The following is a 10,667-nucleotide window of genomic DNA, read 5'->3' on the forward strand; positions in this document are numbered from 1 at the left end:
TATATTTTAATCACATAAGCATAAAAACGAAACGTTTTGTAAATTCAAAGAGCTGCTGGTGCTGAGCCACCATGGCCGCTGTGTGTATGCGTGTGGGCGGTGCTGACCTGTCCACTCTTCCATGCTTGTTCTTCCAGGTTGCTCGGAAGAGGCTCAATGTTTGTATTTTCCTCAGATCAGTTTCAGAGACTGCTTAGAATTAACCCAGACTGGAAAACCCATAGACTTCTCGACTTAGGTGCTGGAGACGGAGAAGTCACAAAAATCATGAGCCCTCACTTTGAAGAAATTTACGCCACTGAGCTGAGTGAAACGATGATATGGCAGCTTCAGAAGAAGAAATACAGGTATAAGTTTTAAATGTGATGGGTTCTGTTTCTTGGTTTTAGATGTATTTCTTCTTGAGAGCATATTATTTAAAGGATATAAACAAAAACAGTTTTCCACATTACATGAAGTGGGACTTGAAGAGATCGTCTTTCCTTGGCGGAGCTGGGGCTGCTGGGAGGAAGAGGACAGGTGGGAGGCAGCCCAGAAAGAGACCAGGAGTAGGGGCTTGTTCCTGGTTAGAACCTGGCATTTCGAAATTTATTAATGAAAAGAAGTTTATTGTAAAAATATATGATATGGAACTTGCCATTTTACTTATTTCTGAGGGTGCTCAGTGGTGGTATCCACATTTCCTCTGTTGTATAGCCGCCCTCACATTCACCTCCAGAACCTTTTCATTTCCCCAAGCTGACTTCGCCCCTTTAAACGCCGATTCCCCACCCCCTCTCCCCAGCCCCTGGCAACTGCTATTCTACTTTCTGTCTCTACAGATTTGACTACTCTAGGAACCTCAAGTAAAAGGAATCATATAGTATTTCCCTCCTGTGACTGGTTATTTCACTTAAAGTAGTATCTTCACAGTTCATCCATACTGTAGCTTGTGTCAGACCTCTCTCCTTTCTAAGGCTGAATATGGCCCATTGTAAGTGTAAATCACATTTGTATTCATTCATCTGTCAGTGGACAGGGGTTGTTGCCACCTTCTAGCTGTTGTGAGCAATGCTGCTGTGGCTGCAGGTGTACAAATACCTGTTTGAGTCCCTGCTTTCACTTCTTTTGCATATATACCCAGAAGTGTAATTGCTGGATCATATGGTAATTCTGTGTTTAATTTTTATTTTAAAAATATGTTTTAATTGATTTTTACAGAGAGAGGAAGAGAGAGGGGGAGAGAGAGAGAGAGAAACATTGATGTGAGAGAGAAACATTGATTGGTTGCCTCCTGTACATGCTCCAACAGGGGATCGAGCCTGCAACCTGGGCATGTGCCCAGACTGGGAACCAAACCGGTGACCCTTCGGTGCACCAGACGATGTCCAGCTAACCGAGCTACACCAGCTAGGGCTTTGTTTAACTGTTTGAGGAATTTTTTCCCGTAGCAACTATACCATTTTACAGCAACATACAAGAGTTTCAGTTTCTCTACGTCTTTGCCAATTCCTGTTTTCTTTTCTTTGATTATTCGAACCACCCTAATGGGTATGAAGTGTCAGATCTTGGGCTTTAAGACCACCTGCTTGCTCGAGAGACGTAGGAAGAAGGCTTTCCTTCATTCAGTGTGGGTTCTCTTGAGTGGGAGGAAAGGGCTGAGTGTAGAACGGGGTGGTGGGGGGAGCCCAGGGGAAGCTGGGCTTGGCCTTAGAAAGAAGAAAGAATTATGTGCGTACTTTCCTACCCACCTGAGTTCCCTGGACTGACTGACCCTGGAGGCAGAGCATTAGTGTAGCTCCTGGAGCAGGACAAAGTAGCTCCTAGAACGTTGGCAAAACACAGGAATATTTAGCCTAGGGAAGAGAAGACCGGTAGGAAAGGGGTGGGGGGAAGGTTACTGTAAACAGATACTTAATGGGATTTTTCATGGGAGGAGGGAGCAGGTGTGTTGTATAGTCTGGTATAAATGGCACAGCTGGGCCTCAGAAGTTGTCAGAGGTCAGAGAGATTGACCTTCCTACCAGCTCCAGCATCCAAATCCTTGTCACCATCAGTGTTTAAATGGTGTGTCAGGGGTGTTGTAGGACTGATTTGTAAGGCCCCCTTAGCTCCAGCTCTCTGTCTCCAGTAAAGTCCTGGTGGGTCTGTGTGGCGATAAAACGTATTCCTTCAGTTAGATATTAATTTGCTATTTCAGACCTTGGAATGTTTGACCTTTGTTATAACGATAGCTTAAGTCACGCTGAATTCCTAATCTGACTCTCCCCCCACTTAAAAAAAATCTGAGTTTTGAAAGTGGGTATGGGGAGGAAAGTGAGTTTTCCTAAGCAGCCTCTTGATATTTTTAGAATTTTCTGGGCTATCTCTGCTGTATCTGCTCAGCATTATCAAAGACTTGTATACCAAAGATCCTTTTTTTAAAGAATCCTTACCCATGAACATGTTCATTGATTTTTAGAGAGACAGAGAGAGGGGGAGACAGAGAGAGAGGGGAAGGAAGGAAGGAAGGAAGGAAGGAAGGAAGGAAGGAAGGAAGGAAGGAAGGAAGGAAGGAAGGAAGGAAGGAAGGAAGGGGGGAGGGAGGGAGGGAGGGAGGGAGGGAGGAAAAGAAGGAAAGGAAGGAAGGAAGAAAGGAAACATTGGTTGCCTCCCGTACATGCCCCAACTGGGGATTGAACCCACAGCCTAGGTATGGGCCCCGGCCAGGAATCGAACCTGCAGCCTTTTGGTGCATGGACGACGCTCCAACCAGCAGAGCAGGGCTTGAGATCTTTTTCCCGTCTCCTTTTCCTGCCCACCGCATTCTGACTGCTGGAACCGTGCAGGAGTGAAGAAGCTATAGAATTGCCGTAAACGTGTGACTGACAGAGACTCCTGATATAAGGTCTCCCCTTCTCTATGGATGAAACATTGTAAAGCACCAGAATGTTCTTTGAGAAAGGGGGCGGGGAGGGAGAGATGGGGGCTGTAGTGGTGTGTGAACTGTGCTCTTCGTGAACTCACAGCTCTCATGGGGTGTCCTGTGCTTTCTCTTCTGTGAAGGTGCCTAGACACGAAGATCTCGGGGTGGGAATAGTCTCTCTCTCCTGGGAACAGATACGCTGAAAAGGTCATAGGTTAAAAATGGGAATTATCTGTACCACCCAGCCTTTCTTAAAACTAGGAGGTACCTAAGGAATAGGAAACATAAATATATATTTTATGATTAAATTCCAGGGGATGTAGAAAGTAGGACTCCTTGTTCATAAACTGATGGTCAGGAATTTGATGCTCTAGTTTTATAAGCATTTTTATCACCGTGTCGTCATACTTATTAAACATGTGATTAGCTCCTGTAGAGAAAGCTTTATATGTTTTGAGATTTGGAAATAGGTGAAATGTTAAATTTCAAGAAATATGGTAGCTGCTTTTCTCTTGCCTGGCCCTTTTATTTCTGCAAATACAGATGATAAATGAAGGTTTTGAATTTACTTTGAATTAGAAGACAAACTTAGAGCCTTTACTGGCATCTCAGTTATTTTTAAAGGTGTCTTTAAGGGAGTTTTGTATCAATCCAGTTCTTTCTGATTTTTCCAGAGTGCTCGGTATAAATGAATGGCAGAATACAGGGTTCCAGTATGATGTCATCAGCTGCTTGAATCTGCTGGACCGCTGTGATCAGCCCCTGACTTTGTTAAAAGATATCAGAAGTGTCTTGGAGCCAACTAGAGGCAGGGTCATCCTTGCCCTGGTCTTACCCTTTCATCCCTATGTGGAAAACGGTGAGTGTGGTCAGGCTGCCTCTTCCCAGCATAGGTGTTTGCTGGGGTTTCATTCTGTTTCTTAGGAGAGCCTGGAATGGAAAAGAGTAAAGTTAACTGTGGAGAGCACCTCCCCGCTGAGTGCGTCTCAGTGTGGGCTTGTTAACCCTCACCCGAGGATATATATATATATTTAAATATGTGTTATTGATCTCAGAGAAAGAAATGGAGAGAGAGAAACATCAGTGATGAGAGAAAAACATCGATCGGTTGCCTCCTGCTCGCCCCCGACTGGGGATCGAGCCCGCAACCTGGGCCTGTGCCGACTGGGAATCGAACCCCGATCTCCTGGTTCATAGGTTGATGGTGAGCCGCTGAGCCACACCCGCTGGGCGTGATGATATTTTTCCCATTGAGTTTTAGAGAGAGTTGAAGGGTGGGAGGTGGTGGGGAGAGGGCGAGGGAGAGAAACATCGGTTGGTTGCCTCCCACATGTGCCCCGACCTGGGCCAGGGATTGAACCTGCAACCCAGGTACATGCTCTTAACCGGGAATTGAACCCGTGGTCCTTTGGTGCACAGGATTGGTGCTCTAACCACTGTGCCTCTCCAGCCAGGGCTCGATGTGGGTTTTATAGAACTCTAGTCCCTTTGCAGTGGCAATAATTACTGCTCAGTTGGGCCTGCCCACTCCAGATGGGACACCTAACATGGGCCCGTGTTTTCTGCTTTTACATGGAACTTGCACCATGATTAGCTTATAAGCTGAGTCAAGCAATAAATGATGCCTTTTAACCTACCCATATGTGTCATAGCTATATTGTATTTTACATCTCTTATCCCAGGCTCTAAAAGTGATAAATGCTGTTACCTGTTTTTCCCCCTTTGTGTCCCAGCATGTGCCATTTCCTTGTGTAGCAATTGGTTTTTCGCTCACATGGTCTTGCTCTTCAGCAGTGTTGAATGAAGACTATGCTGGAGGAAATGGTTTGGTTTCTCTGTTGCTTCCCCAGCGACAGATGGCAGTAATCACGGTGACTCATAGTCTTGGCTAACCTGGGCTGCATTGCGGGTCATGTTGAAAGTTACGACTTTAAGCCTCTTGCGTTTTTGTAAGTTAATGTACAGTAATATAAAATTATTTATTATATAAGCAATACATGTTAATATTTTAAAATCTTTAGTTTCTTACAATTTTACTGCCTAATGCAGGCTGGGGTTCAGAAACTCTAAGAGCTTGCAGACATTTTAGAGCAATTCATTAATATTTGTAGCGCCACGGGCAGTGAATGTCTGAAGGCCTGGGTCTGAGGATGGTGCTCTTGCTCGCGTGCGGCCGTGGGTTTGTGCTGCTGCTCACCTGCGCCTGCCTGCCTCCTTGTCTTTATTTCCCCTCACGTTTAGGCTGTTTGTGTTTAATGCTTGTCTTACCAGATGGTTTGTAGATCTGTGTTGGTGATAGACCAAGTGGAGAACACTTTGGACGTAGGAGGGTGGGAAAGAGAGTAGACAGATGCCCCCCAGGTCCACTTTCACATTCCTGTTGCCGAATTGTTTGCCAGGTAAGAAAAGGACTGCTTTAGGCATGAGAGGCCCTGTATCACACACGTCGTACAGTGAGAACCCAGTGAGCGCCGCACCTGCGTAACCGCGCCCCAGCCCGCCTCTGCACAGCCCCCGTCATCAGGTGTGAGCCCGGGTTTCCTGCTTCCTGTTGGGCAACCACATGGGCAGAACTTAGTGCAACTTCCCGGCACAGCAGGAGGTGGAAGCGCAGGGGAGGAATCATCAGTTTGGCCATGAGTTTTACTTCCCTGTGCTTCTGACACTAAAAATTGAGAGGAAGTTGCATTGGACAAGAGGGTGGTTTCCAGTAAGGGCAGAAAACAAGCTCCTTCCTGGGGGGACACAGAGTTGCCTGTTGAGTCCCGGAAGTCTGTGGTGACACACGGCACACCTGGAATGAGAAGCTTTGTGCTGTGGGTGACCTGGGGTGGCCCCCCGTTTTGCAGGCTGCTCCTGAACTCCATCGCCTTCCTCACTCTGGGTCCCTGGTTAGACTCTGATGGTTTCCAGGGGGCACAGGACTGGGAGGCACAAGGAGACTTGCTGTGTGGGGTTGTGAATAATGGGCTGTTCTAAGGATAGCTGGGTGCGCTTTGCATACTTGGCTCAGTTTATTTTTTAACAAAAAGCAATTGTAGATTAAATTGTTTCTTGTGTGTAATTTTTTGAGATTGACCCACAGTGATTTTGTTACTTAGGTTAATTTGGAAAAAAAAGCAAAATGTGTCTTTCTAATTTCAGTTTATTTGTTTTAGTGATGCAGCTTTGGTTAGGGGTCATTAAATCTACTGAGAATTGTTTTAAGCATCAAAAAAGTAAAAAATATATAATCAAGAAAAGGAGAATTATATTGCAAAAATGAAAATTTAGTGACATGTATAATTTTTTAAAGTTGTAATTTTCAGCCCTGGCTGGGTGGCTCAGTTGGTAGGAGCATCGTCCTGTGTGCCAAAGGGTTGTGGGCTTGATTCTGGGTCAGGGCTCACGCCCAGGTTGTGGGTTAGATCCCCATTCAGGACACGTATGGGAGGCAAGTGATCGATGGAAACACACGTGTTCTCCTTCACATCCATGTTTCTCTCTTCCTTCCTCTCTCTCAGGTCAATAAAACTGTATCCTTGGGTGATGATAAAAATTATAATTTTCATAAAAAGGTAACTCATGATAAAAGGAGTTCAAGCCACTTGCAAGAGGGTATGTAACGAATAGTTTCTCACCCCTTCCCAATCCACAGTCTTGTTCAGGTTCCTTGAATATTTTCCCAAAGATGGTCTATGCATATGTAAGTATGTGTGTACACAGACACATGAGTTATGTAATTAAAGCTCATCGTAAATACTTTTGTTGCCACATAAATATACCTAGGAAATTGTTCCTTTACCAGCACATTTGAGTCTACAGCATTGCCGGGTGCAAGCAGTGGTGTGCCGGAGCTGGTTTTACTGGCTCATGGGAGCTGGTTATATTGGCAGGAGCTTGGTTCCTGGTTCATGGCCATGACTGCAGCTGACCATGGTGCAAGGACTTCCCTGTAGACACTGGCACACACTACAGGTCGCCTCCCTCTCAGGGCAGGTTGCTAAGTATTTGCCCGCACCCACTGGGGGTGTGATAACTGCTCCGGAAGCCCCTTCCAGATGCCAGCGCTGGCCTTGGAAATAGTGGCGACATGAGCCTTCGCATGCAAGTCTGCGCACATCGGGCAGCTTTCTGCTTCGGAAAACAGGAGGAGCCGCTACAAGGAGCTTTAAAAATTCAGAGTTTATTTTAGAAAAGTGAGTCTAGAGTTGGTTAGCTCAGTGATACACCTGCTCCATGAAGCACAGAGCTGGCTTGCCCGTCTTCGTGTTGATGTCCCCCTCAGAGTCACAGATGGCTGCTTTGTGCTAAGCCTCACGTGTAGGCTTGAAGGGGGGGCGTTCTCCCCCATATGCCTATTTGTTTTCTTAGCAGTGAGGGGAACTTCTTTGCCCAGAAATCTCCCCAGCACTCAGGTCTCCTGGGCACATGCTCCTGCCCAGTCAGCAACTGGCAAGGGCCTTGGATACCCATAGTGCACTCTCCAGCCCGGGTCCGGGCCCGGTGTGGGGTGTAGACATGAGCTCATGCGAAGGTGGAAAGGGTTGGCTGCTAAATACTCTGCCACAGAATATCTTCATTCATGTAAGAAATATTTATTTACCGAGTGCCTCCGTGCTCGGGATACAGTGAGCAAAAACCTGCGACTCCCCTCGCCCTCCCGGAGCTTACGCTCCCGCGAGGACGGACAGTAAACCAATGGCGGTCGTTGGAGGAAGTGAAGAAAGCGAGGAGGGGACTTCTGAAATTTGGGGCTGGGTTTGGGTGCTGCGATCTTAACGAGGGTGCTCAGGGCGGGGCCTCCCTGAGAGGGTGTGACAGAGACCTGAGGGGCAGGGTGCAGTTGCGGGGTACCGTCCAGGGCACAGCTGCCCGCCGGCGACCCTCACACCGTGTGTCGAGTCGTCACCTTTCCTCAGTGCTTGAGGTGCCACCCGTGCAGTGCACTCGAGCCCTGTGTGTTTGGTATCGTGCCGTTACGGTTTGTCTTCTGTGTCAGTACCAAGCAACTGTAACTGCTGTAGCTTCCCATGCATTTTAATATCAGCACCAGCCGCCCCTCGTCAGGGCCGCCTCAGAGTTTTCTTGGCTTATTTAGCGGATCACCTTTAACAGTAGTGTATCTAGTTCCCCACTTTAAACTTACAGCCTAATTTAGGGAGTGTTGAGCCTTCCTAGCTACTAATAGGATGTGTCTTTCAATTGGGTCAGTTCTTTATGTTCTATAGTAACATAAAATTTTCTTCACAAAGACCCTGCACAGTTTTTGTTAGATTTATTTTAATGAGGTGTCTGTGTGATCTTTTAAAAAGGGATTTTCTATCATATTTTTCATTTTTAAATTTTTCCAGCTTTATTGAGGTATAACTGACAAATGAAAGTTGCATATATTTCACAGACCACAGTGGTGATGGCCAGAGGAAGGGAGGGTGGGGGCGGAGTGGAGGTGGGCAGAGGTGGGGGGAAATGAGGACATTTGTAGCAAGTTCAACAATAAAAATGTTTTTAAAAAATGTATCAAGATTGTATATCTTTAAGGCACAGTGTGATGATTTAATATATGTACATCCTGTAAATGGTTACCACTGTCAAGTTCATTAACACATCCATCTCCACATAGTTACCACCTGTTCTGCATTAGGTCTGCAGGACTCAGTCACCCTCAGCTGGCAGCCCAGCTGACCTCTCCCCACTCCCCACACCCCACACCCCACACCCCACACCCCGGGCCCTGGCAGCCGTTCTCCTGGTTCCCAGGAGTTTGGCTCGTTTCGCTCCCAAGTATAAGTGAGATCATATAAGATCTGCCTACTTCAGCGAGCATGGTATCCTCCAGGTTTGTTCCTGTTGTCGCAAGCGGCTCTTCCGCCGTGTTTTAGAATAAATACCATGTATAGATACACAGGCAGTTGATATTTTTATCTTTCATATTATTGAATTGTCTTAGTGTTTCCAATATATTTTTTTATCGATTGTCTTGTGTTTTGTGGACACACAGTTACAGCATCTCCAGATGGTTTCCCTACTTTTCATTTTCAGACTTTTTTTTTGGTCCAAGTGAATTGGTAGTTAACTCCAGAAAATGTTAATAAAAAACAGTGGGTGGCCCGGCCGGGCGTGGCTCAGCAGTTGAGCATCAACCTGGGATCCAGGTGATCGGGGTTCGATTCCCGGTCAGGGCACATGCCCGGGTTGCGTGCAGGAGGCAGCCGATCAATGACTCTCTCATCACTGATGGTTCTCTCTCTCTCTCCCGCTCCTTTCCTCTCTCTGAAATCAAGATATAAAAAACCACCAACAAAAAACAGTGGGTGTTTTTGTCTTGATTTTGACTTTTATGAAATGTTTCTACTTTAAATATGATGCTACCCTTTGGCTTGAGGTTGCTGTTGTTTGCCTTGAGATACGTACTTTTAAAATCCGGTTGTATTACAAGCTTAAAAAATCAGGAATCACTTTTGGATATTTCCCTGGTGTTTTCAGCGTCCTTGGAGGTGTGGTTATCCTGCTTTTGCTCCTTTGACTTATTAAACTAACGACATATTTCTAATATACACCCACCCTTACAGTTCTGGATGTAGACAGAATGGTCTCGTAACGCATCACTGGAATGTCTCTCGAAAATTCTAAGTAAAAATATTAGCGTCAATGTTGGTGAATGCTAGTTGGCCTGTATCTGGTCGTTTGTTTGGAGGCTGTTACCTGTGTCATGTTTTGGTATCGGTGTTCTGCTGGCTTTGTAAGAACTAATTTGGAAGTTTTTTGTGCTTGGAGCAGTTTTGGCACATGGGAATCTACTCTTTGGAAGTTTGGTAGTTTTCTCCGGGGACAGCAGCAAGTCTCACCCCAGGGGGAGGCCTGTGCTCTTTGGAAGGTAGCCTTTGGCAACTTTCTCACTTCCTTCCAGGCTAACTGTTGTGGTTAAATTAGACACATCTGGTTTAAAAGCTCCCTTCATTCCAAGTAGAAGAGGCAGCGCTGTGTCCTGGCAAGAGCCTGGGTGTTGAGGGCCAGCCTGTGTTAGAAACATGTCAGCCCTGCACCCGGCTCTCGCCAGGCTTAGTGTTTCATCTGCGAAATAGGCTGCTACCTGCCTGGAGGCCTGTTGTGAAGATGAAGCACCCGGCCATGTAGGCAGAGCCCGGCAGTGTCCGCTTCAGCCCTGGCACCTGACACATGGGGTTTGTTTCATCCCATCCTGCCACCTCATTTTTATTGGTGGCTTTTTGGTCATACTTGTTCACAGTTCTTCAGTTTGAAATACTTGTCAGTGTCCTTTCGACCTGCCTGTAAAACTCCTTTAACAATAACGACTGTATTTTCTGCCTTTATTCCGCTTTTTAACTTGGGCTCAGAGCTTGCGCTCCCCGTCGGTTCTGTGACCCGACTCCACCGAGGCCGCACTGTGTGTGGATTGGCCAGAGGGTCGAGCTCTCGCCTCACTGGGCAGAGGGAAGGGCTGGCTCGTTCTGCGGACCCGGGGCCTTCGTTTGGTACGGGACTTAGGTGCCTTGTAGGGTATGTAGACACTAGAACTGTGGCTCTGTTTCCCTCTTTAGTTCTTTCAGTATTACTGTTTTCATTGTATGAGAAACTTAATCTAAACAGAAAGCTGTAGCCCAGTGCTTTCCAGTGACTATTCTGGATGCTGGGGTAGTAGGAATATTAGTCCTGCTAGGGATTAGTCCTTACGGGACGGGTGTGCGGCTGAGGGCTGTGAGTGAGGGTGCTTCCTGTCTCGGGTGAAGTTCTGAAAAACATTTTTCTATAGAAACGGTGTTCAGTTGCATTCATATACTGG

The 10,667-nt window shown here is 46.5% G+C and overlaps 1 protein-coding gene across 2 annotated transcripts in view; it reads left to right on the forward strand.

Annotated features, from left to right (window-relative positions):
- The window catches only part of METTL9 (methyltransferase 9, His-X-His N1(pi)-histidine), a 37,840-nt gene that overhangs the window by 15,100 nt on the left and 12,073 nt on the right, over positions 1–10,667 (forward strand). For both annotated transcript variants that reach the window (XM_087815830.1, XM_087815831.1), the window contains exons 3-4: positions 138–347; positions 3,559–3,743. In XM_087815830.1, the coding sequence (XP_087671956.1) occupies positions 138–347; positions 3,559–3,743 (395 nt within the window). The remainder of the gene's footprint in view (positions 1–137; positions 348–3,558; positions 3,744–10,667) is intronic.

This window comes from Miniopterus natalensis, chromosome 3 (assembly GCF_054644295.1).
Source record: "Miniopterus natalensis isolate mMinNat1 chromosome 3, mMinNat1.hap1, whole genome shotgun sequence".
NCBI lineage: Eukaryota > Metazoa > Chordata > Mammalia > Chiroptera > Miniopteridae > Miniopterus > Miniopterus natalensis.